The sequence below is a fragment of the Melozone crissalis genome, unplaced genomic scaffold (assembly GCF_028551555.1).
Source record: "Melozone crissalis strain CALT ecotype California unplaced genomic scaffold, PUWL_Pcris_2 ptg000029l_1, whole genome shotgun sequence".
Classification (NCBI taxonomy): domain Eukaryota; kingdom Metazoa; phylum Chordata; class Aves; order Passeriformes; family Passerellidae; genus Melozone; species Melozone crissalis.
The window spans coordinates 11,285,577-11,313,447 of record NW_026535807.1 but is presented as its reverse complement, the minus strand read 5'-3'; the positions used below and the strand labels follow the sequence as shown (position 1 = coordinate 11,313,447).

At 39.0% G+C, this 27,871-nt stretch overlaps 1 protein-coding gene across 1 annotated transcript in view; it reads right to left on the bottom strand.

The window, feature by feature from the left end:
- EEFSEC (eukaryotic elongation factor, selenocysteine-tRNA specific) overlaps positions 1–27,871 on the bottom strand; it is a 121,571-nt gene that overhangs the window by 77,511 nt on the left and 16,189 nt on the right. Inside the window, exons 2-4 of the mRNA XM_054280850.1 lie at positions 12,625–12,832; positions 10,357–10,453; positions 8,610–8,774 (exon numbers count right to left, since the gene is read on the bottom strand). Coding sequence (XP_054136825.1) covers positions 8,610–8,774; positions 10,357–10,453; positions 12,625–12,832 — 470 coding nt within the window. The remainder of the gene's footprint in view (positions 1–8,609; positions 8,775–10,356; positions 10,454–12,624; positions 12,833–27,871) is intronic.

The window sequence follows — 27,871 nt, the reverse complement described above, 5'->3', positions numbered from 1 at the left end:
CTAAAGAGACTCTTTAAAAGGCTATTTGAGCTTTCCTTGCTATTTCTAAAGCGTGAAATGTTTATTTTTGATTATTTATTCATTAAAGGGGAAAGAAAGAGAAGCCAATTTTATGTCATATGCTTTGAAGCTAATCTTTACTCCCATGAAGAGCCTGGGAGTTTGCAGCTTTCATTTCAGACAGCTGCAAATGGAAATCTGTATCTAGGCATTTGTATCATGTTCATCACAGCACTATCTGGGCAGCTAAACTAATTATAGCATTCCAGCTGATACTGTAAATATTGGCCCTCTCTAGCATTAACTTTTCCAATTCAAGCTACACCAACTATTATAACATGACGTGATGGGAATATTTTAGTGAAAAGGCGCATCTCACATTTAGTTTCAGCAATACATGTTATTGTCACAGGCATACAATGATTCAGGTGAGGAGCTGAATAAACACTTAAGAGCAAAGTAAATTCTCACATCATTTTCATGGCAGTATCAAAGAATAAAATGCAGAGAGTTCTCTAAGTGAAGCCCCCTCAGAAACACACAGTACAAGGCATGAAATCCACAGGACTTCCTATGGTGTTATAGGAATACTTCAAGAAAGTACTCTGGTAACAGAGTAAATACAGATTTCTGTGCAGTTATGCACTAATCCATTTTCTTCTGTCTCTGGGTCATATTTATTTTCAGCAGCATTGGTTAAGTAATGTTTTCAATATTCAGATCCTTTCTTTGCCAGTGGCCAGAGCTGAGCAGAACTTTATAACTTACAGACCACAGCTTAGTTAATGTGGCACTTGCTGAGCCGTTCTGCTTCTAAAAGCCTCATCAAATGAGGAATTGTACTGTGTATGGATGACCAAGGAAGAAGAAGAGTGACATTCCCTCCCTTCATTCTGATTACTGAAATTTTGCCAAAGCCTCCAGCACTTGAATTTGAATATTTAAAACATGAGAACTCCTCTCTGCCCTAACTAAGCCTTCTAATAAAGTTAAATTCCCATCAGCAATGCCGTGTGAAGGCTGCGTGCACCATACAGGAGGTTACCTTCCCAATTACTATTCAAGCATCCCACTAAGATTCCTGCTCCAACTGTTTGTGTACATGCATGTGGGTCTGCTTTCAATTAAACTGCACTGAGAACAATTCTACCTGGTAAATTAAAAGAAATAAAAATAAAGTTAATGACCTGGCAGCAGCAATGCTTAAGACAACATGTTATGCAAACACAATCCAGCCATCCTTTGCTTTAAGGAGTTACCCTAAAGTTAAACAAAAAGGCATTTGGATCAAACTTGTGACTACTACAGCAATGCCCATTAACTTAGTTCCAAACTGATCTTGAACCCCAGGGCACACAAAGCCAGGAACACAACACTCGATCCCTGGAGCTGCAATGGTTCAACAGGAAAGATGTTACCTACTAAATCCCAGGATAACATGCGCCTTTTTGTTCAGCTGCATCCCAGTTACAGCTCAAATTTGCAACAGCAGATGAGAAAATGCAAGAAGAAAAAAGTTTCTTCAATCTATGGTATAAGTAGAAATGACCAATCACTTTGAAGAGCAAGCTCTGAGACTGGAAAGGAAGGTAGAAATGGACAAAAATCACAGGGAGAAGAAAAAGTAAGAGTGAGCAGATACCGAAAGTTGAGAGAATACAGAAAAATCTAGATGTCAGGAGTAGCTCATTAGATGTTTGGTTTTCTTTTCAACCTCATTTTGGAGTAACAAACCTGCATATTTGTTTATCTTTGTGTGCTGCTATAAAAAGGCCAAACTGCTCACTCATGTAGCATACAAGAACAAAACCCATTTCTCCATTTGTGGCACACCTGTGTACTGGGATTTACTATCAGATCCTGCAACCCAGTATGCTGGTAATTACAAAAGAGCTACAGAATACTGAGCATGAGAGACTACATATGGACATCACATCTGCCAGCAGCCTCCAGGAGGCCAAAGAGGACACTAAAGAGGCAGATGAGTGGGGAGAACTCCTACATACATGGGGCAGCACATGCAGTCACTGGTGGAACTATCACACTGCAGTGCCAAGACCAACCTCAGAACAACTCTGCCTGGATCATCTTCCTGTCAGTACAATGGTTCCTTCTTCTTCAGCTCAGTTTCTTCCCCATCTTTTATTTCTGTCACAACTTTCTTTACTTTTTCTAGCAGTTCTCATGGGACAAAATGTTTACTGAAATCTTGACAGAAAAAAAATCTATCTTGACTTATCTAAGAAAATCAGTCATCATATAAAATAAAAGTACGACATTCACGTCACACAGTATTTTCTTCTACTTAGAGTCAAGATCATCTTGCATTATTTTTTCACTTTCAGCCCCACTAAAGAGTGTGCCAGTTCTTAGACAGTAACAGCTCTCTGCACTAACTAAATATTAAGGCAAAATTATCTGCATGGCAATGGCACAAAATAACACACTCCAAATTAATCTCATGCATTTGCCACTACCAGTCAGCACTGCAGATAACCCTGCACAAGCAAGCAGTGCCATGGAAATGCTGCAGAAGTTAACTGTACCTTGGAGAGCAATGCTGTTTCCAACAATGCTGCATGTCCAGGTGGAGCCTTGATCACAACACACATTTTAAGATTATTTAAACAGAAAGAAGCAACACAGAAGTTACAAATCTCTTCAGATTCACTGCAGGAAGAAACTCATATGCTTTGCCTTTTAATGCATGAGAAAAATTACCAATCTTTACCCAACTGTCTCTATCTGGCAGGGAGCACTGGGTACACCTAGACCTCCAATAAAAGCAGAAAAGCTGCAGATGAATTTCAGTATTTGAAGAGTTAATTGGCCAGCACCGACTGGACCACTTTTCTGCCTACAGAGATCACATTAGACACACAAGCTCCAGAAATAGAGTGTATGGTTTGGATTAGCACTGCTCAGGTTGGCTGCTCTCCCCTGGCTTCCTTCCCGTCTGCTCAGACCAAATAGAAAAAAATCAAAAGCCCCACAACATATATCTATTATGTATTATCCCTGGTCCTGAATAAGACAAACCTTAATGCACAAAGTCCTTTATCCTGCTCCCTCACTTTACTATACCTACATGATATTCAATAAAAAATTGCAAGTGTTTTGAACTAAACATTGTACTTCGGTAACAGGTAGAGAATGAATAGCAACACACAAATCTCTCGCTGAACGTTTTTATTCCTGAGGGGGTTTTTGTAAGTTTAAAGGTCTACAGTTAACCACAATTTCATGTTTTTTTAATACAATCTTAAAATGGATTTTGTGCTTCGCAGTCTTTAGACTTTTTTTTTTTTTTTTGAGGGCTTGGTGTTGGTTTGGGTTTTTAAAAAAATTTGAACTAAAACAGAAATAAGAAAACAAAACCGAACAAACCACACAGTAAAAAGTTACAAAACCATGCTTGAAAATGAGGGAACTGATCTTCAGAAAGAACTCAGCATCTGCTACTCTTATTCTCTTAAGAGATTGAGCCAAAAAGATTTGAGAAGTTTTTATTGCCAGATCTAAATTTCATTCCACAGGCACAGGATCAGATCTTTCATCCTCCACTTAACCAAAAAGAACTGTGCAGAGCAATTTTGTTCTTCCAAAACAACTGATAATATCCTAAATGGTCAAAGCAGAGTACTTTCCAGTATAAGCCAAATCCTGCATATTTTGCTTTTAAGTAATGCCACAGCAGATGCAAAACCAGTAGGATTCACACTGATGTTTTCTAGGAAAGAACAAAATCTCAAAAAAACCATAACCCATGTTTCAAGCAGCAGACAAATAAAAAAAAAGTTTCATTCTTGTCCTGAATTAAACCCCAAGTAAAACATTATGTTTCTACATTTCATTTATTGCTTTAGGATTTAAGATTCTTGCATTTTTGCACCCACATCTTTTACTATGCACCATAAATCACCTTTTCACAATTTACCAGCTACATTTAGGTGATTCTTTCACAACCCAATTCTCTGTAATGCCCTTCTTCACAGCACTCCAATGAGTGAAAAAGAAAATGTTCAAGGCAAGCAAAACTCCCCACCAGTAGAGGATTTGTTGCATTTGAAAGGCTGCTTGTATCAGTATTGGGCAGGAAAAACCCCAAGCAGCACAGGAAGAAAGAGATGTAGAAACAGTATTCAGACACAGTCTCAGAATATACAGCAAGGGTTCTCTCTATCTGCACTGCTAAAAGCAATCAACATTGACTGCAGTTTGGAAGGGGCATATTAGGAGGTCCAAAGTGCTTGAAATGGTAAAAGCAAAAACTTCTTTAAGACTGCACCATGAAAGTCCACATAAAAAACATATTTGTGATCCAATTCAGTGGAATTTGATCCAAGTTTGTTTTCTGAGACTTAACTGTCCTCTGACAAGGCTTAACCGTGCAGCTCTGATTGTGCAAAAGTCCTTAAATAAACTAAAAATAGTTCTTACTACATGTATACACACACTAAAGCTCATTAATCAGAGGTCCTGGGACATCAGACAGACTGAGGTACTTACATGGACAAAAGTGGATCTCTGTTACAATTTTAACAGCTACAATGGTTTGAAGGAAATAGCCTTGCAAATACTATTTGAGTTATTCTATCAGACAGTGGGGAATTTTTTTGTTGTATCAGTCATAAAAACTACAGAACATTTGCCAAAATGCAGACCAAGGTTATCAGGCCAATAAAAAAAAGCTTAGGAGGAAACATCTCTCTTCATATGGTGAAAGTATATGAAGCCATGCAGCTTCTCAGTATCATGCAAGACTATGCTTCTTTAAGGTTCATAAAGTCAGTATAATTGACAGTCTATTGACTTGGGTCTTGCCAAGACAGAATCACTACTGAGCTAAACCAACACTCTCATTTACTGCGAGGCTTGATGAGATAAACAGAAGCAAGTTCCTCACATTTTTCATATCTGAGTCTCACATGAGCTCGCAAAAGTTCACCTGAGAACTGAAACAATCTGTATGACTGCTCTCCAGCAGGAGGGGAGCACTTCATAAGTGTGCTTGCAACTTCTGAAACGGAGATCCTCCACACTAAAAATGGCAGTTGACTAGTACCAACCTCCAGGATGGTCAAGGTTGGAACTGGTAAGAATATTTCTCTTTCCTTTTAATGAGACTTATTACACAAGAAACAACTTTTTACAATACAACACCAGATATGTTATTCAGATTCAGCAGAGTGAGAATCCCCACATGATCTCCTAAAGAAAAACATGAATGTAACCACTCAGCAGGAACACAGCCACTCAGCATTTGAGACACTCACAACTTCTGACACACACAGTACAAATGGCAGCACTGGACTTTACAGAATTATTTATCTCCAGCAGCCACTCAGCTTGCATCAATCTGCTCCACCATTTGTTAGCAATTCATTAAACAGGACAAACAGGAACCTGACTGTAAGACAAAGAGAAAAGTTTCTACTTCTTACAATTCCTGAAACAGAGCCCCAGCACTGATCTTCATACTGGGCTGCCACATCTGTGCCCGGGGTCTGGTCACAGGGCCACAGCCCTGATCACAGTAAGGCAATGCTGAGTGGACACTTCCAGGATAACCAGATCCATGAGCTGTGTACATCCCTCTCTGCCTCCTCACCCAATTCAGACTTGACCTTTCCTACAATCTTTCTCACCTGGATAAGACAGGCAAAAGATACCTTCCTCCACTGAAATGAAAACACTTTTCTTTTTCAGTTAAGTGTGCTATAAAAAGGCCCAGCAGCACTGGAGCTTGACATTCATCCTCGTTTAAAGTGAAATCTCTAAACAACAGATACTTTACATATCAGTAAAATAAAAACAAAACTAAATTGCAAAAAATTCTTATTATTCAAACTCCAGTAACTTTTATAAAGCAGAAATAGAAGTGTCACAAGTTGTTGCAGTTTATAAACTCAAAAACTATAGAGATTAAAAGACCACTGAAATAATCTTAAATGACATTCAGAATTCTGCCAACACTATGTTTTTGCTGCAGAAATCCTAGGTTCATGCTCTTCAAGGTGGATTTCAAGTGCTAAGGAGCAAATAGTACTAACTCAATTGGATAGTGAACTGTTTGCTGTGTCAAAGCTTTTTGCCAAACACATATATATAATTTTTCTTTTTGCTATATGGATAATCAACCCCAGATGGCAATTTACATAGGCAAAGCATAAAGGAATCCATGCACTGCTGGTGCTCTCAGCCTCAATCAGAGCCAGCATGGGCATTTGAGAATGTCACTGTTTATTTTTAATTGCTGTGTCCCTCCTTTGTGCAGGTTCAAGCGGTCAAAGATGTCGAAGTCCATTAGTAGAACTGGAAGGTGATGCCACTTCATTTGGGGAGAGGGTTCTTCAAATTTAAAAAAAGCAGCTAGTTTGTAACGTCCCTAAATGTACCAGCTGTCAATCTCAGTTACCATTGGGTCAGGGCAAAAAAAGGTCAGAGAGAGTCATAAACCACAATGTGTTGTGAAATGTGCTTCCTCCGTTACCTTGTATGCCTGAGAAAGGTTTGACCTTTCATAGGTATCCTAACCCAGCTCTGCATGATGCTGGCAGGGGTAAGTACAACACACAGCTCACACTTACAAACATTGCTTCCTTCTACTGTGCCTTGGTTTCCATACCTGTGCAACATGAAGGTGAATGTCCACAAGTTGCTAGTGCCAAAATACAAAATTCTGCCCACAGCTATTATCATCCCAAGGCATGGACACATCTCCCATTTCACACCCAGCAGTGGAAGGTTTAATTCATTAACAGCAACTGGAAAAATAACTAAAACTTTGAGGGAAGTAGTTAATGCCATAAGAGCCAAGTGATCTGGCTTGTCTGGCAAATGACCTGTTCATCTGCTAAGTTGTCTGTCAATTCAGTGATTACTCTCCCAGTCACCTGGGAAGAAAGCCCACTAAAAAACTCACACAAAGTCTTTTCCACTGGTGGAAAACATATAAAGTCTATTTCCATTTTTAAATACCAATTCACAAGTTATTTACTATATTTTTGTCATTTCTTCCTTCATATGGATTCTCAAAAAGCAGATTTAGTTCTAAACACATTTCTTCAAAACATTCTTGGACTACAGATGAAAAGCAGAATAGTCATTTCCAGATATAATCTAGTGATGCATTCTTTCTTTGCAAGAAATAATTACTCTGCTCTGTCTCCCTCATCTCCTGGAGCACAAAATGACAGGAAGTTTGGCAAATGCTATGCCAGAAAGAAAGCAGTGAACTCACTATGCAAGGCCCTGTTTGGGCAGGAGCCATCTCCCACTCCTTGCACTCCTGACTACTTGTCCCTCTTTGGACCTCAAGCACAGGCAGGCCCAGGACTGAGAACAGGACACAACAGCAGAGGAAAGAACTCTGCCAAGCGCAAACCAGGAGAGGCTGAAGCTACAGCTACAATCCCAGCCAGTATATTCCATACAGGAATTGAAAGCATGGCTCCCAAAATAGACTGCATGCTGTAAATGAGAATATGGGCAGCGAGGAACTCGACTGGGGAAGTAGAAATGCCAGAGTATGTATGGTACAAATCACTTCTATGCAAAGGACAACAGGATCTAGACTAGACAGCCACAGGTATCACTGAATAGGCTGGCCAGAAATGAACTGTCCACTACCAGCCAAATACCTCAGGTGAAATCAGGATGCCTCCTGTAGCCCTTCACTTGTCCAAACAGTACAGTGAAAAATGAGAAAACAGCATGTTCACTCAATGAAATAGTAAGGTCCTTACAGTAAAATACTTAAAGATAATACTGACAGCACCAAAAGAGACCCATCCAGGCTTGTTAGGCCAGAACTTGCCTGCCCAGAGAATGCAATCAGATTGGTCCACTTTTAAGTGGCAGCTGCAAAATACTCAAGTCTTAATTCACTTTGGGCAATTAATACTAAGGGAAAATCAAAGCAGTGATAATCCGCACCTGTGAAATAGATTTCACATGTTCCAAGCATAAAGTCACTTTGCTTTCTTTTAAAGGATGAATATATTTTAAGTAAATTAAATAGTAACAACAGTTGAGCAGTTCAAAGGCCATTGGAAGGTCTCTTTGACTTTCTACTGGCTCTCTGAAGAGCCCAATAGCAGCAAGCCACCTCCTGCATCCCAGCAGTTCTCTCAGAACATGCTGACACAAATTAAAGCCTCAGCAAACAAAGAGAATGTGCATCAAGCATTTCAATGCCCTCTTCTTGTCATTACCTTTGCTTTCAGACATTTCTGGAAGCCTACCTACATGGACTCTTTTGCAAACCACCTCACTGCAGCATACCTCAAATGGGAGTAACCTCCCTCCAACCTTGTTCAGTCCTTGGGTGCATCCCAGCTTGAAAACATGCCTACTTTGTTTCTCTGAATTTGAAAGCCTAACATGCTGATCTAGATCAGTCTTCTCTTCATCCAACTAAATTATTGAGCAGGTAGCTTTACTGACTTATTTAAAAATCACTATGCCTCTTACTGTTATAAGCTGGGTTATAATAGAGTACAAAAATAAAAACTGAAAATAATTCAGATTGGATGAGAACACTCTCTTCTTTGTTGAGTGTTTCTTTCCATCAGGAAAACCAGGGGGAATGAAAATGAGAGACTCACCTTCAGGGCAGGAATCTCCACATTGTCACCAAGGCTAACAGAGCCAGAAAGAATAGTCCCTGTCATCACTGTGCCTTGACCCTTGATAGAGAAACAGTGGTCGACTGCCATAAGGAAGTGTCCTGAGGGGTCTCTTGATGGCAGGTAAGCCTGAGACTTCAAGACCTGAAAAAAAAGATAAAAGCAGCACCATGCCTGGGTGAAAAGTCATGACAGCAACACAGCAGAAGGCAGGCAAGCGGATGATTGATTGAACAAGCTTGCAATTTTACTGATTTCAGGCATCTCCCAATGAGCTTAGAACTCACCAATGTCAAATTAACTGTGTGTGCCATAGGGGAGGTGCACACTTAGCAGCAGGAACAGTTCGATTTTCTGCCTTAGAAAGATTTGGTGCTGCACATTTAGCTTGGTTAGCAAAACCTCACTGGCGATAAAGTTGCTGCCAAACTCAATATAAACACTGCAGCAAAGCAAAGAGGAAAAAAAACTGTACATGTGTCATCTCCCCCTTTCTCCTGCCTCTCTCAAAAGGACAATTTTACAGAGCATTTTGCTACTTCAGCTTTTTTGGATTTTGTGAAAATGAACTTACATACAGATATTAGTGCCCCATAAAGCCCAACTCTGTCCGCCTCCCAGAAAAACTGTAATACTGGGTTAAGTTTCAAATTCAACTTCCCCTTCAGATTTTTCTTAGTGCTTCTTGAAGGATCAATCCATTAATAAAACTACAGAAGTACAATTTTCTAGAGAAATTCTCTGAGTTTAGCATTTTTCTTTTGTTGACAAATACTATGTTACTTAAAATAACAGACAAAAGATTTTTATTATAGAAAGGAAGTAATATACTCAACAATGTTTCAAAGGAACTGATTCACTCCTGTCTCAAATCACTTCTGATACCTCTCTCTGTTATATCACCTGCATATACAATTGGTATTGCCTTTAACATCTGTTTTTAAGGTCAAAAACTGCAGCCCAAGCCCAGGTTGTAATGGCAGAACAATGGAGAGTCTTTTAGGAAGGACAGAAGGGATAATAGCTCCAAGTTCAATGGCAGGGCTCACACAGCATTTGCCAGCTCATCTAATATTAGGTTTCAGTTGATGAAACAGCTCCAATGAGAGTTTCCTTCAAAGGTTTTAACCCTGGAGAACATCCCAGTAACTCCAACAGGAGCCAGATAAAGGCAGAAGTAAGCACTTGCATATCTCCTCATCTCTAGAAACTGCTGGGGGCAGATTGGTCCTGGCTAAGTCTGGTCTGAGGCCACACTACATCCCATCCCCATGCCCATCCTGCCTCTCACAGCCTGGCAGGTGATGCAGCATTCAGAGCTCAGCAGCCTTGGGGAATATCCTGCCTTTACACAAGCCTGGCTGCCCAGGGCCAGGCATCCCTAGATTTTTGATGATGATGCTGCACCTTAACTTCAGCAATTTTTAAGTATTTTAAACCTGGCAGCATCCAAATCAGAATTTTACAAGTCTTCAAAGAACAATGCCTTTGTTTTGAGACTTTCTTCTGCTATCTGAGGTAGCAGTGGCATCCCTCCAGGGCAGAGAAGTTCCTCTCCCTAAGCTAATGACAGAAAGGGTGACAAGTCTATTGCAAGCTACAAACTGCTCTCAGTTACTTTAGGTATCCTGCCCTTCACAGTATAAACACCACGCCATGTAACTAAGGCTTTAGAACATCTGAGAATGGATATTTTCATGTTGTTATTATGTTCTTCAGTGAGTACCTCAATTAATTCAGAAATACCCTGTGGATTCTCAGACTCCGGGGCTTCTGGTCCACCAGGCTTTGCTGCCACAGCAACAATAGGACACCCAGAGAATCTGAAAGAGAAAGACTTTCACCATTAGACAACAGATCTCCTACACATGTCAATATAGAGAATTTCCAGGCTCATCTGAAGGCTAGGAAACTCCCTGAAATTCCAATTCATCTGCTCTTCTCCCAATTTCTTCCTGAATTGCCAGCAGATCAGCACCACTGGACCTCACTATGAAAGCTTCAGTCCTCTTGCACATTAGCTACTGATTCAGTGCTGTGACATCAAATGCAAGATTCAGTTTATTTCAGAAGCAAATATCTGCTGTTACCCAGTCTTAATGCAGTGGTTTGCATCCAAAGTCACTTTAATTGGAGACCAGCATTTTTTAAACTTTCATTAAACAATTAAAATTCTAAACTCATAACCTTCAAAATGGGAGCCAAATGCAAGATGCCTCATGATGCCTACCTGAGTCTGCAAGATCTGCAGAAAACAAAATGATCTAAATCTACTGAAATCAAAGTCTGCAAAACTCACAAATCTTAAACACACAAAGGTTCAGAGAGGAGCAGTACAGCCAGCTGACCTCAGTTTACCTTTTATCCTACAATCAGTTCTATTCTTCAAGTCCTTAACTTACAGCAGATTTTCTCTTTTTTTTCCCCCTAAAATACAACTTAGTGTAATCAGTAATTACACCAAAAAATTACTTACTCTCATAGGTAATTCATTCTTATGCAACAGATTCAGACCAAAATTAATTATTTTGGCCATCCTCTTGACACCCACCTCTCACTGATTTTCTCACAAAAGGGATCAAACTGGAGGGAAGAGATGGTGCTTTGCTAAAGAAATGTTAAGTTCTAGAAAGGGAGCTCACTCAGTGCCCCAGCTGTAACCAGGCACATGAGGTATTTTCTTTGTTTACACGCCATAAGCCTGAGGCATCTAAGGACAAAGGGTAATAAAAACATGCACTGAAAATTCCTGTCATTAACCATGAAACTTTTGGAAATGTATTTTCCTAGAAGTATTTCAGAGCACTGTATGGCAATAAACAGAAATTTACATGCAACCAAATGCTTTATTCCTCTTCCCATACACCAGAACAAACTGGAGTAATTGTATAGTGCATTTGGAGGCACTTCTAAACATGATGCAGCCCTACTGAAACTCTTACTCCATCAAACCAAATTTCTCTCTGCAGAATTTAGATCCTACTGGACAAAGGGAGAAGCTGATGCGCAAAAAAAATTTTAAAAGTAGAAATTCCATTCACAGGGAGAGTTTGCTTTTAGTTTTGGTACCAATTCAGAGGAAACTGAGTTTTGATTAGGTAAATTCACAAGTATCACACTATGTAAATATACAACAGTTACCTTCCTCTGCTTTTTTTTTTTTTGCCTTCTATACAATTTCCTGACATTACAATAATTTCCCCAGCAGTGGTGGCAACATCTACTCTACAACTGCAACAGCCTTCATCTTTGCTGACTGATAAGGAATTCCACATGCACACCTATATGTGTAGTGAAAGTATTTCAACAAGTAAGCTTTTTTAAAGAAAAACAAAACCAAAAAATCACAATTGTCCTTAGAGGCAGTTGTCAAACAGTATAACCATATATCCTGCTAATAAGAATAGTTTAGGAATAGAAAAGCATTTTAAAACCACACATTTGGAGATTCAAAGTCAAGTGAGAAAAACGCTGTGGAGAAACTCCAAATGCCCGAGATACAACAGGGCAGGCACTTTGCAATCCCACCCAGATCAGCAGTGCTTTCAAAGCACCATCCAGCACAGACTGCACATGCCAAAACTGAATTTTGGTTCTCTCTCCTCTGCACTCTGAATCCTATTCCTTAGATTCTTCAACTCAAAATCCGACCCAATAGTTATGTCCCCTTATATCCCTGAGCAAAGCAAAGATGTGCTGTAACCACATCCAACAGTTCTTCACCTGGATATTCTGGCTTTTTATTATCCTATCCAAACTCCAAGCAGCTCTTTAAATCTAAAAGCTTAATTGCAGGAAAACATTTCTCTACACATGATACTTGCAGAGGTGTATTTGGAATTGCATCTGAGTTTCTGTAAATCTTTTCACTCTCTTCTCATCATTTTTGCTAGATGGGCCAGCATGTTTAGAAGCACATAGGAAGAGAAATGTTGGCATTTTTGCCAAAATAAATTTTGTGACAAGTTATCTGTTAGCATTACTGCTCACTTACTTGGTATTTTCCAAGGTCTTCTGCATTTTCTTAGTCATCTTCTCAATGGCACTCTGTCTCTTCCCCTCTGGAAGGAGATCTATTTTGTTCAGGACTACCACCATCTTCTGGCAAGCAATTTGCCCAATTACCAAGCACTCTGCTGACTGTGTCTGCATCCCCTTTGTCACATCTATCACAAGCATCATTAAATCGATAATCTGGGCACCTGGAGGAGAACTCACAGTCAGTATTGCCACAGCATAAAAAGATTAAGGATCATTTTCTCAAATAGTTTCCATTTAAAATTGTCAACATATGTACAAATGCCTAGAAAGACAAACAGAACACAAGCACAGAATTCCACAGCTCTTTTGAAATTAAGACCTTGGGAATTTAAGCTATTATAGGCTATCACTGAGTCATAAGAACCAGGGGAGAATGTGATAGTTCAAGTCTAAGGCTGTTATCACTGCATTAAAAAAATACTAAGAAAATTAAGCTTGTAGTAACACAGGCATGACATTTGCCTCAATTAGAAATTATAAGCAGCCAAGCAAGAATCAAATACAGCCAAAGAAACACATAGCAACACTGCAGGGAGCTGCAAACTCAGAGCAACCCCAACAAGAGCCAACCAGGCACCCCATAAAACATCCACAAGCCTCAGTCCCTACCTCCTTCCTATCACTTTTTCTTTCCAAGCCCAAAATTTCATAAAAGTGAAAACCATGACCACCACCAGAGACAGGTTTATCCCAAGTCCAAAGAAATTCTTGAATCCCTCAGTGTCAGAAAGAGACAATTCAAAACCTGCAGTGTATCACTATTCACTCCCAATTCTGATCCACATAACTTGAACAAGTCATTTCAAACACAAGAACAGATCTGATTCCTAGATCTCTTCATAGAAAGGATCCTAACTTTTAGGCTGACATTACCTATCACGCTTATGGATTATTTTTATTTTTCAAAATATTGTTGTCATGAACCCTTAATCTTTTGATTGAAGCAACCTGAATTTCATGGATTTAAACTCGTTTTCAAGGAAGCTTTTGATGAACATTGGGCCTTCCACTAATTACATTCAGAATTTTCTTGTTTCAATTGAGGTAACTGAAATGCTCTGAATACTAAAACAGAAAAGTGCAACAGACTCAAGTGTTGAGAAAGTTTAAACATAAAAAAGTAACAAAAAATTAAAGCTGAAGTACCAGAAAATCATATGCCAAAAAAAGCACATTTCGAAAGATGATAAAAGCTGGAAATCATGTAAAATTCCAGTTCTCTAACTTAAGTACTTTTAATATTGGCTTTAAGATCAGAAGAACAAGAAATCAATACAACTGTTCCTTGTTTCTCCATGCTGTCCAGCCTTTCCCTTGCCTTTTTTTGCTTTTAAGGCTTTTACAATGGCTATGACAACAGCTCCCCTTGTTCCCAGTTCCCACGAACTCAGGGTAGGAAATCATTCTGAGGTTGAAGTGCATGGGTGAATGAGTGGGTGGGAACTACAAGAAAAAAAAAATTATGGCTACAAATGACCATTTCAACCTACCAGACCTTTCATCTTGTAAAAATGGATGTTAAGCCCCTCAGAGCACTAGCTGGATAATTATAGTATTTCCAGGGCTCCTGCAGAATTTTCACCAATCATTTCGAATATCTCTCCCTGACAAACCAAAGATGGGCTTTGTATCTTCAAAAGTAGTTTGCATTTTTATTGCTTTGGGAATTGTATTGATTTAGAGCTCACTTAAATTTCAACACAAACATCATCAAGCCTGTACAAAAGGCTCAGACTTTACACACCACCCAAGTGCAGACTTAAAGGTCAGAAACCAAGGGAAACAAACAGCATGAAAATAGTTTGAGTGGGACAAAGCACTTAACAATCAGAATGGACCCATTTTTGCAAATGCATACAGCAGGGCTGATTTAAACCTAATACACATATTTTGTATGACACTGTTCTACACAGCTGACATCCTCAAAAGGAATGGCAATAAATAATAGAAACCAATTCCACAGAAAAACTCCAGAAACACCAGAAGATGCACCATGACACTCCAGACAAAAATACTTCAAGTCAAGGAAAACAGCAGCACACACAAGTTCACAAACACTATCAGCATAATTCCAAAGCCCCAGTGACTGACTGGCCACAGCTCCTGAGAGATGGCACGAGATGGGACAGAAGGCACAGCTGGCACACGAGCAGGGTGGGAAGTGCTGCCCTTCACAGGATCACGGAGCCAAGGCAAAGACCACGACAGCACTGACAGAAATACCTGAACTGCCTTCTCACCAAGGCATGAGGAGGTTTTGTAATGTTTTGTATGTGTCTACTCATGCATGTCAAGGCAAGAGCGCTCAGGTTTACAGGACCCTTGAGTTACAAGGTGGAAAAATGATGCTAAAACTTGGTTCCTCAACTTTCCTTTCTGAGCTGATTAATAAACCATCTTTGACAATTCACGTTCTTCTCAATCCCCCATCTTCTCCTACATAGTTTCACATTTTGGTTTACTCTAGAACCCATTTCTTTCACTGCCCACCAGCCATGCACAAAGTTCATTAAATACTAAAACAAAATCATCTAGAGAAGTGTACTAGGATTCACCAATGTCACATTTCAAATCAGGAAAGTTGGCAAGATGACAAAACTGTAACCCTCTCCCATGGAACATTTTCATGCAATACATTTTCTCCTCGTAACATATAAATGGTAATAGCAGACTTAGAATATGTTTAACTTCGAATTTACTAAATCTCTAGTAAAGAATTAGCTTACTATCATATCAGAGTTCAGTCAACAAAAGAAACAATATTTCTGAATAATTTTCTGCAGCAGAGTAAGATTTAACAAGGAGCAGTGAAGCAAGGATGGACTACATCAATATTCTTATGAATACAACCTCACTTGGAAAGATTTTTCAAATGGGACATAAAAATATTGCAGATATACTCTGTGGAGACTCAAAAACAGTAACAAGAGTTAAAGAAGGTGAAAATATTACTCACACCTGCGCTATCTGATAATAAAATGTCAGCTATGGGGTCTTGTGCCAAATGGAACAGAAGAACTGAAAGAAGTCATAGGACAAAAAAAAGCACTCCTCAAAAAAGGAGACAGAATATGGGCCTACACAGTTAAAACTAGTAATAGGGAAGAGATTATGGACTATTTGAATATTCCTCAAACCTTCAGAACAAGAAAATGGCTTGAAATTACTTTGAACCAAGCAGAGACACACGCAAAGGACAGGTCTGCATACCAGGAAGCACAGCAATCAAAAACATTTTATCTGCACTGAAGCAGGTCACATAAAATCAATGAAAAATTTAAACTAAGATACTCAAATTATTTCTTCTACAGAGAAAACAGGGGTGTAACCTTTTATTTACCACTTCATCTATGAAAGACATGTTCAAGAACATTGAAAAGATAAATCCTGACATGTGATTTCTCACTTTGCTTGAAAATGAAAGATCAATTATTGGAGTACCCTTTGTGTGATGACACACAGCTCAGATGAAGCCTTGCAAAAAGCAAATGAAATAAACAAGTTGTCATCAGAAAACACAAGGGGGTGGAGAAAGATGGGCATTATACTTCAAAGATAAGCAGCTAAACCACAGCAAAAATAAAGTAGATAGTCTGAGTGAAGAAAAACAAACAAGAAAGATAAAACATGAACTGAGAGATTCTGGATGACAGCCAGATAGAGGAAAAAACACAAGACCAGCAGCACAGCATCACAAAGACTGCAAGTGCCAGCTAAACCTGGAGGCAGCAGCACTCATTTGTATCACAAGTGACAGGGAACACAAAACTCAGAAAACAAGAAAAATACCTTCAGAGACAAGATAAAGAAAAGGTCCAGCTACTGCTTTGAACACACAACCCATGCTTGCTCCTGAATTTTGAAGAGTATCTGATTATATAAAGTCATCAAGGAAGTAATTTATTACTCTTTACTCAGGAGTTGAATCACAGATGTCAGAGATTATGACATATTTCCAAAGAGCAGAAGGAAGCAACTCAAGCTTCCCTAAAGTGCACTTGCAACATCATTCCTAGCTAGCTCTCACTCTTGGGTCATGAAAGAACTCACCAGCCTGAGTACACTGAAAAAGAATAGTATGCATTTCAAAAGTACGTATTGATCAACTTCTCATCTTTCGGAGAAAATTCATTGCATTCTCCATATTTGCATTATTTAGTTTAATGTATCTTCAAACCATTGCTGAAATAGGAAACAAAGCCTGCCAAGAGTCCCAGGCAACAAGGCTGCAGACCTTCATCCCCTCCATCAAACTCACTCCTCATAAATGTGTTTAGTGTCACACACAATCAGTAAAAATCAGCTCTTATATCAGTTTCACATGGGAGTAGCCAAGATATCAGATGCGTTTTGGAAAACAGTAAAGCACTGTAATTGCCATGTTTTATTCTGCAGCAGAACATTTCATATTAAATAACAAACCTCCTTCAACCTCAGCCACAGAGGCTGTTGCAGTTCTGCATGTACGGAACTCAAATCACCTTCCATTGGTGCAGCCTGCATGCTTGTAAATTTTATACCCCAACTCCCAGACTGAGCTGTGTCCCTGCAGCAAAACATAATATTAACACTAATTTCGAAAAAAATTACATTATTAGATCTAGGAAGACAAACAAACAAACACTTCAGTCTCATGTATTAATTTATCAGTTCCAAAAATGTATTACCATTTTATTATACATGCACTGAGCCCACTTTCAGAACCATCTAGCTACAATTTCCAAGCACTAAATTAGCTACCAATTCCTTACTGAAAAGCTCACCCAAAAGGCATTTTGAATAAATAAGCAGAATCTCAATTGGTTTGTCTTTACCAAATGCAGATATAGAATATGAGAGCATTTTAAGCAGTATTATTTTGGCAAGCATAACTAAAATGTTGCACTGTATTCCCAATAATACATCAATATAAAGCTGACTTGGCTTCAAAAGGTGAAACCTGGTGAGTGGAGGGAAGAAGAGGGGATCAGGTCCCTGTGTGAACAAAGGGGACGTTTTGCTTGTTACACATGGAACATAGGCAGAGATTCTGAGTGGTGCCTTCTTTAAGCTACTGTGTCCTGTCCTGTTTGTGGTAATCTTTTTAGCTGACTTTGCACAAACAGTACAACTCTTGTTCACAGGCAGCAAAAGGAAGCAGAAAATGGAATTTGAAATGTAAAAATAAAATAATTGTGGGCCATGGGCTATAATTTGATTTCATGCTCTACAAGGAAATGAAAGAGGACTTCCTTAAACATACTTTTTTTTTTTTTAAATATGCTTTTTACCATGTTAGGATTTCCTCTAGTGTAGAAGAGAAAATAGGATTGTAGAAAATGTACCGTTCTCAAGTATCAATGCTACTCAAGGGCAAAGCTCTGTTTTAATGTGCACTTCCCATTCTGGGGAAGAGGAAATTCTTCAATTAATAAACCGGGTGGACTGAGGCGAGTTTTTAAGGTTTAATCAATTTCATCTGCACACAGGATAAAAAGACCAACTATTCTACCATTTTTACCTCCGCTATTCCACTTCCAAAAAAAAAAAAGAAAAAAATTAAATCAGTGTTTTATTTTAAATTCTTTGAGGTATCTCCTGTCTCAGGAAATATTGTCTATATCATGCAGAGAGTATCCAACTTCCCCTTTCACAGCCCCCTCCCCCCACTTTTTTTTGTGTTAAGAAACTTTATTCAGAAACAACTGAATTATTCCCTGTTTTTATACAGTTGCACCCTTGGGAGATGTTACAAGTCACACAGGATTTTGCTAGTTACCTTAGGGGAGGCACTGTGATGAATAAGGAAGATGTTTTACAGGATATGGAATCCCCCAAAATTCAAACAGAAATAGGAGGTGTGATGCAGGGAGAGGCATGCACTCAACTGGGGAACATGAATTACACATGAAGAAACCTTCTGTAAAGCAATGCAAAGGAAATACTTTGAAAAGGAGCTCATGGAGCTCAAGCATCCCAGCATCACTTCCAAAGCAGCTCAGAGCACAAACAGGGAGCTGCGCAGCTTCAAACTCCAGAGCATTTCTAACATCAGATAGAAAGCATCACCAACAACATTTCTGAATGCACAGTAAAGCTTAAAATTAGAAGCATTAGGTCATTGTATGAATTCTCTTCAGATGAAAACCAGCCACTCTGGTTGGTCTGTAACTGAGAGCTAGAAAGGGAAAGCAGTGTGGCCATAAGGGCATACATGACTGGAAGAAGTCCATTTCTTGTATGCCAAATAACAGATCTATTACAGTTATTTATTTGTAAATGTGAGCCCAACTCAACAACAAGCAGTAGGTGATAACTTCTTATAAGAAATAAAAGGGTTCTTTTGAAAGGATGTCACACAAAAATCCCCTTGAATTTACTTTATACTTCATCTGGAGAAGAAAGAGTGTGCCATATTGTTCTGAGGAGGATAAAGGATAATGCCTCTACCATCTCCTTTGTCAAGTCATCCAAGGATCTGTCTTGTTTGACTAAGTTCTAACAACATGTCAGAAACAAGTCTGTGTTCTTCAAAGGGAGGAAATGCCTGTAATGATTAGAGTATGTCAATAAGCTTGATCAGCCATGCTGAAGTAGCACAAACAAAGCTGATAAAGCCTCTATGAAGGTCAAGCTAAGAAAGACTGAAGAGGATCTTCCAATAATTTTTTACAGGCTGGTCTAGCCATTGCAATATAGTACACAGGATTAAGCTCAGATGAAATGGATGAGTTATTGAGAAAAAAAATCACAAACAAACCCTCAAGTGAAAACACTCTCAAAAAACATAGAACAACACAAAGATTGGAAGAAAGGAAGAAATATTATCAGGAGATCCTTTGCAGGGATTTACAGAATGTAAGGATTCCCATGTTGTCTTCAGCCTCTTCAGAGGAAAACCAAGCCTGAGAAATGTCTGAACACTTTGGTAGTTTCCACCACTTATGGAAGAGAGACTATTCTTAAACAAGGTAAATACAGGATGCCCTTGCTGCAATCTGACTAAATTCACTGGTTAAACACACATTAAAATTACACATAGTATTGTAAATAAAATACGCAAAATTACAGAGAAACCTTCCTCCAAAGACTTCCAAATAGAAATACACTATTAAAGAGAGATTGCTATGAACCTTTTTAATTTAGGTAACACATTAATTTGCTATTCTTGTCCTCCCCTCTCCCCAGCACAAAAAGAACCTCAGTACACCTCACCTCCTGCAGCCTGAGCATAAACTAGAGCAGCACAATAATGGCCACTGCTAAGGACACATCCTCACATCCTTCCACAGCCAAGGAAAGGCCATGACTAACATCCTTCACTTCCACTATGAAGACCAAACATGCAAGGGAAAAAGGCAATTTTACCCACGTGGTTTCAAGCCAGGGCAGTCACACACTTTGCTTTGTTATTGTGCTGATCTACACCACTACCTGCAGTGATCTAGGAGTGATCTAGAAACAGCTGTCAGTGAAAAGGCTCTGGCACCTGGTCATGGAGGCTGCAGCTCCATGAGCTGGGAAGTTCCTGCTCCCAGTTACCTTTCCCCAACACTGTGTTTATTGAGGCTTCCCACAGCTTAGGGAGGGTCTGATGAAAGGCAAAGTTGATGCTCAGACCAGCCAGCTCAACCCAGGCACAGCAGAGAGCTCTCCCTGACACCGACAAGGTGACCGAGCTCCTGCAGCACCCAGGGAGAGCCAGAGCTGCCACAAGCAGGACCAGCCAAGAGCTGCAAAGGTAACCAGGGGAAGAGCAAAGCAAACCTCCTGATTCTGGGGACAAGATGCTGCTGCAGGCCAAGGGATTCATTGAACAGCAGCCTGAGGAACTACAGAGAAACTTAAAGCTGAATAAACATCCCACAGATTGTTAGGAAGAATTGAAAGAAACTGAACTACATCTGTATATACACAAAACTAGTGCAATAACTTCAGAAAATGGTGAAAAGATACAGTCATTATATGCTGTTCAATGCAAAATTGTTTTAAGTTTAGAAGCAGAAAAGAAAGGTAAAGAATTAGACTTTGCCTATATACAATATAATATTGAAATAAAATACTGCATTTTGATCTGGTCACTTTCTGGAAAAGGAATCTTAAAGATAAAGTAGCTTCAAAAAAGGAAAAAAGACAAATGCTGTTAGGTCCTCCATAAAGAAAAATCCATGTTAACAGCACACACTGACAAAAGCAAATGAAGTTGAGTGAAAGAATGGAAATAAAACACCTCTAATAAAAGAGCACAATCAATTACATAATTTTAAGCAGAACAATAATTCAAATTCAAATGCTAAATACCATTTGTCTTTAGACAAATAAAAATACAGCTTTGATATTTACATCATTAAGATTTTAAAGCTACATCCAGCTAGATGAAGCTTCTTTTTTTTAATGAAACATTTATGATTTTATCCTGTGTAAGAAGTATTAAGATGAAACTTAAAGAAAGGGATACTTTATTCCATCACTGACTTTCTTGTTTGTCCCTCAAAACCAATCATTTCAGCTATTTCCAAAGAAAATGTAGCAAACCAGATGAGTGACTACTACAGTCTGGCATTTAAATTCCTGCTCTTTAAATAAATATTTGTCAAAAACCAGAAAATCACCCCAAATGGAAATCCTATAGACAATGAGGGGAGAGCAAAGCAAACAATCCTTGCCTTGTAACACGAAGTGCCATGTAATACATTGCATGTGTAAAAATGGAGGCAAAGCACATAGGAGAGAAGACGTCATCCTTCTTCCATACGTACAAAAATCCTGTTCTGTAATATTACCTATTACTAGATCTGAATTCCTATATTGACAGGGCACAAACTGGACAGAGTCCAAAACAGACCTCTACTTATTTTAATGCTGAAAACATAAACTATGGTACAGTTGAAAAAAGCCTACATATCTTGGAAGAGCAACAATCACTCTGAGTAGACACAGATGACTGCTACAAAAAAAGGTAGCATTTGCTGAATTACTCAACACCGTGGTATTTCAGCTGCATTAATTTCTTTCTTGGCTTGAAGTCAAAAGTGCATAAATTGTGAATTAGTTAGCAAACATTAACTTTTTAAAGTGTCATTCATACATATGTATATGCAAATACAGACACCAGTAAAAGCTGAGAATTTAAATATTTAGGATACCGCACAAAACTACAGTTTTAGCATTTTAGACTGAATGTCATTACACAGCTCATCAGCCATGGAGTACAATCTGTGGCATATAGTAAGAAAAACTATTATTTCATAGACTTGAAAGCAAAAGAAAGCATAGAAGAAACCAACTGGGTTATTACTATCCAAGTAACAAACCTGGTTTGTCCAGGAGTGTTTGGCGGGATTTTGTTTGTCTGGTTTTTGCAGTACCTGCCTATACTACACCTAGCAGAAAAAAAGTTCAGTTTCATATTTTGGAATTCAGGCAATAAAACATTTCAGGCTATTTCAATATTTCTAAGTTCCCAAATGTCATACAAAAATGGCACCTGTAATTCCACCAATTCATATCAAACTCAAACTTAAGAGATTGGCAATGAAGTGCCCTGTTCCTTTTGTCTGGAGTTGTTCAGTTCAAAAAATAAGCTTTCTCAAACAATGGGACAGTAAGTTGTGTAAGAAATCAACACTTTATGTTCATGCTTCAGGAAAAAAGATGCAAAGTAAGAAAAATGGAAAATGGATACTTGTAAAACCCTGCTTTGACCTCCTCAGATGATATTGTGTGCTCAGGGTCCTAGTAAGCTTTCCTAGTGCCTAATGAGTGATTAGTTCAAGTTTCAGACTTGTTACTCAGAGGTATTTTGTTTTGGTATCAAGGCCACGTGTGCCTTTGCACAGCTCTGAAGAATTAAATGTGAGGTAACATTACACTTGGGCCTTATATAGTGATCATAAATGGTCCCTGATGGTCCATAAAGTCTTTACTGTAAACACTGAAAAGCAAACAGGTCAGAGGACCAAGAAGAAAAAAAATTACCCTTTTTACAGTCTTGACCCATATCAGCTTTACATTTGCTCTCTACAAGATCTCCTGCCAAGTTTCAAGGAAAAAAAAAGTAACTATATTTGCTTGTGATAATGTTAAATATGTTGCAAAAAACATAACGGCAAGTATGACCATTCTGTCCTTTGCATGTTTCACAGATTACAGCAGAGACCATCTCTGAAGCTATTTCCAAGACTTGAAAGAGAAAATAGCAGCTTAGCAGTATAAAAAGAATCAAACATCTGGAAGAACTGGAAAGGCACTGAACCTGCACCAATGAGGACATGAGCCCATCTCCTGCTCTGACTTCCACACGTCTGGAGTCCTCTGCTCATCTCTAATGGCTCAGTTCACACCACACAGACTATTCCCAGCTTCAAGAATGCTGCACCTGAGGTTTCTCCACTAACTGGAGTGTGGAGACAAATAATGAGTGAAAGCCTCCGTTGTACCTACAACCATGGAAATTCCTGCTGCCTCCCTGACACTACAGGATGCTCAGGCCAGAGCTGACAGCAGCCTATACCAGTATGCCTTCCACTATGAATGATAAGTCATGCAGAACCAGGTTTATACTGGAAAGAGAAAAGCAGTACAACAATTATTGGAATAACTTGATCTATTTTCCAAGACTGTTTCAGGGAGCACATTAACAGCCACCAGTGTACACATTTTCCCTCAAAGCAGTGAGCTCTTTCAATAAGTGAACTCCTGTGTTAGCTTTTCGGACAATTTAACACTCTGATTTCCAAGAACAGACCAACTGATAAGTTTCCCAACCAATCTGTTCATATTTCTGCCCATATTTGAATCTACTATTGCATACAAGGCCAGTACTGGACTCGGAGTGGGGGCAAAATCAGACTCATGAACAGCACCTATGAAGTTTCTATAAATTCTGGTCTCTATCAGTACTACTTCACACTCAGCTCTTCATCTTTTCAAGTTAACCTCATTTGTACAAGATGGTATCTTTCCATTAGCATATCTAGGATTCAATCCCACACATGTCCCATGTTTTAACACAAAGAGAACCAGCACATCTCAGAAATCCTTACACAAGCAACACACAACTTTAGTACTTTATTCTCTCAGGATGAAAAGAATGCACTATGCTTAATGACCAACTAGTTGGGTTTTTCCTTGCCAGAGGACTGGGGGACTCTTACCACAGTGCATCTATTGCCTCCCTCGGGGTGCTTTGGGGAATTACTGAATTATAAACATCTTGGAACACGTTAGAATTCCTTTCAGCATATTTTTATCAGTTTAATATTAGATGGCAAGGAGACTTTTTTGCTATCTTTTGTGTTAACTTCTTCAAGTCCTGCCTAGCCAAAGGATATCTCACTGTAAATTCTTGCTCACTCTTCTGCCATATCTTTGAAAGATCAGTCTAAAGAAAAGTTCCATGCAGCAGTCACTGGAGATAAGGACCATCACACAGGTAGACAGACCTGAATATACATTTAGATATGCAACTCCAAACTTCCAAAACCTATAAACAGCAGTTTGCATGCAGCTGAAAACAGGTACAGATATGAAAGTTGTACCTGAGAGATACTGCTGAACCACCTTGAAATTCTTGACTCCAATTAACTTTTCTCTACTTAAATTCAATGTTTTAGGCCAACTACTCTGAAAAATCATGGAATGCATTGGAGTCCCCAAGAAACACACCAATTATCACCTTGATCACAGAGATTTGCTACAGGATTCTGTTCTCTCCACCCCTCTGTCAATTCAAGGACACTAATCTTACAGTGCACCTGCAGCTTTAGATAGCTCAACCACCACTAGTAAGAAATTGAATTAAAACCTCCTACAGAGCAAGAGCATATTTCTACAAGACTATCAAAAATAAATTTTCTTAAACAATTCTGTCACCAAGTCCAAAAGTAAAACTCTAACTCATCAGATTCTAAATCATTCTTCTACAAAAAAAATCCAGAGTTCCATTCAAAGCTGAAAAAAAAGTATGTGATTCTGCTCTTAAGTCATTACAAACCCTAAGCTACCTTGTCTTTGAAATAAAGTATGCAAAGTCTCGCACCCTTAAAGAAGCATTAAGGAGCTTCTTTTGTATTAAAATCCAGTCCTATTCTGTTTTTACAACACTGCATGTAACATACTGTCCTAACAAAAGAGTTATGGTAGAGTATGGGAAGATATTCCTGCACAGCTCTCAGATGTACTTCATCTGAGAATGCGAAACAAGATTTTTTTTTTTAATTAACAGTTTACATTTTGCCTTTTTTTCTCCCGTCCTCAAAAAAAAAAAAAATCAAAATTAAAGATTGCTAGGGGCAATGAAAAATGCAATCTTTAATTTTCTGTTCACCCTCCACAATACTGAAATAACATCAGTCAGGGTTATAAACATCTGTAATTGCCAGGGGAATGTACAATACATTCAGAAACTCCAGGCCCACATATCCTGTAGCTCTGCACTTCACAAACAAAAGGTTGGGGAAAGAAAGAGGGGGTGGGGTATAGGGAATAAAGGCTTAAAGATTAAAGTCACAGGCAGAGACAGACGGCTCCGTTTTTTAATAACTGAAAACACTAGTTGTGCCTGAATGTGCTCATTGTTTTATGGCAGGGGGGAGAGTCTCTGCATGCTGGACTGGCTGGCGACAGAACTGCCTTTGCATCAAAAATAAGATTTGCAAAAAAAAAAAAGAAAGAAAAAAGTCACCAAACCCACGCCCTCATTTCCCCTCTTGCAATGGTTAATGATGCTTTTAGGTAGCAGTCAACAAATTATCCCACCTTACCTTTTTTAAATTTGGGATAACTTCATTGCTGGAAGTATTACTTGATGGAAAGAGTGTAAGACAGGGCTGCAGAGATGGTGAAGGTTTGATGCTGTGAAGGAACACAGACTATGAACAAGAACAGTTGTACATAACAAACAGGCACAGCTAGGGAACAACAAGCTTATAAATCAATTTCTTATAGGTTCTGCACACAATAAAAGCAGTGCTGCAAGGCTGAATTATGGTATAAGCAGATTTTTATATGGTTTCAAGAAGTTTAGCTGTCATGAGGAAGTTCTTAAGCCCTTGGTTTTTAAAAGCATCAGCTATACTTTTAGTGAATGAAATGTTTCACTAGTTGGGTTCACTTCAGTCAGTAAAAAATGCTATTACCTTAAAACATTGCACTAGAGCACAAAAAAAATTGAAAATGTTTGTTTTACACTTTAAAGTAATTTTTCTCTCAAAAATTTAGGAGTAAAATCACTTGCACACTACATGGCTACTCAATATCCGTAATTACAAATGTGTATTATTTTGAAATTCCATAATATTAATTTTTCTGTTCCAAATAATCTAATACTTCGTATGATCCATTTCAGTGGAAAAATTTTTGCCAGTCAGATCCCACCAGGGCCCAGGAACCCATCTTAAGGTCAATGCAATGAGGTCAGTTCCACTGCTGGGTGCCAATGGACTACAGGTAAGCAAGTAGCCTCAACAAACATATGCAAATAAAAAAATATTAAACAATTATTTCACTTTTATTATAATCTAGCCTCAGGTATTACCATAAGAGAGCTTTTGTTTTACTGTATCTTTTTTTTTTACCTGCCAACTTGTTTTAAATATAGACAGAAAGGAGATAATTCAGTAAGACAACAGGCTCTTTCATCTAAAACCATGAGACTCCCAGTCATAACTTCTTGGGGAAACCTAAAATAAGGAGCAGGGAGCCACACAACAGGAGTCAATGAAAAGTAGTCTCCTGCCCCAAGCAAGCATGCTGTGCCGGGAGGAATCGGTGGCCACAATACACAGCTCCTCAGCCAAAAATGTCAGACCTGGAATGCTCCAGCTATCATCCCCTCTTTGTTGATGCAACACTTTTGCATCATCAGCCACTGGACATCTTGTTGAGATTAAAAATATTGTGGAGAGTTACTGTCTGTTCAGCAAGGAAAAAAAAAGACAAGAGCCCATGTCAGAAAGGGAGGGGAAAGGAAAAGCCGAAACATGAGCTCATAAGCCTGATGTGGAGAATAAAGACAGGCTTTGTTTTACCTCATTCATACCAAGTACAAACAAGAGACTCATCACTGTTTTGAGTTTGAACTGCAAAATTTGTTTTGTAGGCAGCACTGCCCATTTTTTTCCTCAAGTAACTCAGCTACTCATCTTTCTCAAAAGTAGCTCTGGTGATGCTCCAATCATGTATTTAAGCCTAGATGAAACCTGTCTAGTAACAAACTCTCATTCTGCCCACACTACACATTCTGACACTTCAGAAGCACCTAACAAAGGCATTCTTACATGGTAAAGTCCAGCCTTGGTTAGATCATTGATGTTGCCCTAATGTCCTCATGCACACAAACAAAGTAACTAAAATTAAAATACAGGAATATTTAAAAGAAAATAAAAATCACTTGGAGGACACACTGGCTATCTAGCCACATTAAGAGTTAGGCAACAGTTATTAAGCTAGAGATACTTCTTTGGGCAAGAAGCATTAATTTTTTTTTAACTTTCAAATGCAGAATTCAGTTCAAAAATGTTTAACACAATGTTTAAAAGGTACAGTCTTTGGAAGATTAGATGTAAAAAAAATCCACTAGAAAAAAAGTCTGTCCGTCCTCTGACAGAAACACTACCCATCAGTGCTGTCCCTAAAAGAGCTCAAGGGCAATACCAGAAGGCAGCAGGGAAAGCAGAATCTGGATTCTACTTTCGTGCTCCTAGGAGAAGGCGAGGAGGGTGGTAATTTACCGTGTACAACCAAATTGGACATGAAAGTTTCAAAGCAGCCAATTAAAGCTAACATTATGGAATGGAACTGAGGTCCGAGTGGAACGCGTTAGACACGCATTCCACACTGCGGCTCCAGAGGCGGGTACCAAACAAAGTACAAAGGGTCAAGAAGCTCCTCTCAAAGAGAGCCCCAACTTTGAGCAGGAGTCAGGAGAGCCTGCCCAAAACAACCAAACGTGGTGCACAGCTGCAAAGTGACAGCAAGGCTGCACAGCCAAGTCATCGCCTGCATAGACAGAACGCTATGGAGACAGTTTGAAAATTCGTCAATCAAGCAAGGGCAAATCCCACCACAACTGACAACCAAATGGAGGGGCATAACAAGAAACAAAGAAGAACACCCCTAAAACTAGCAGCAATAAACATGCCTGTACCAGAGAAAATCTCTTACATATATCCCTTTCAAATACTCAACTGCAGTGCATCCTCCAAGTGATTTTTCTTTTC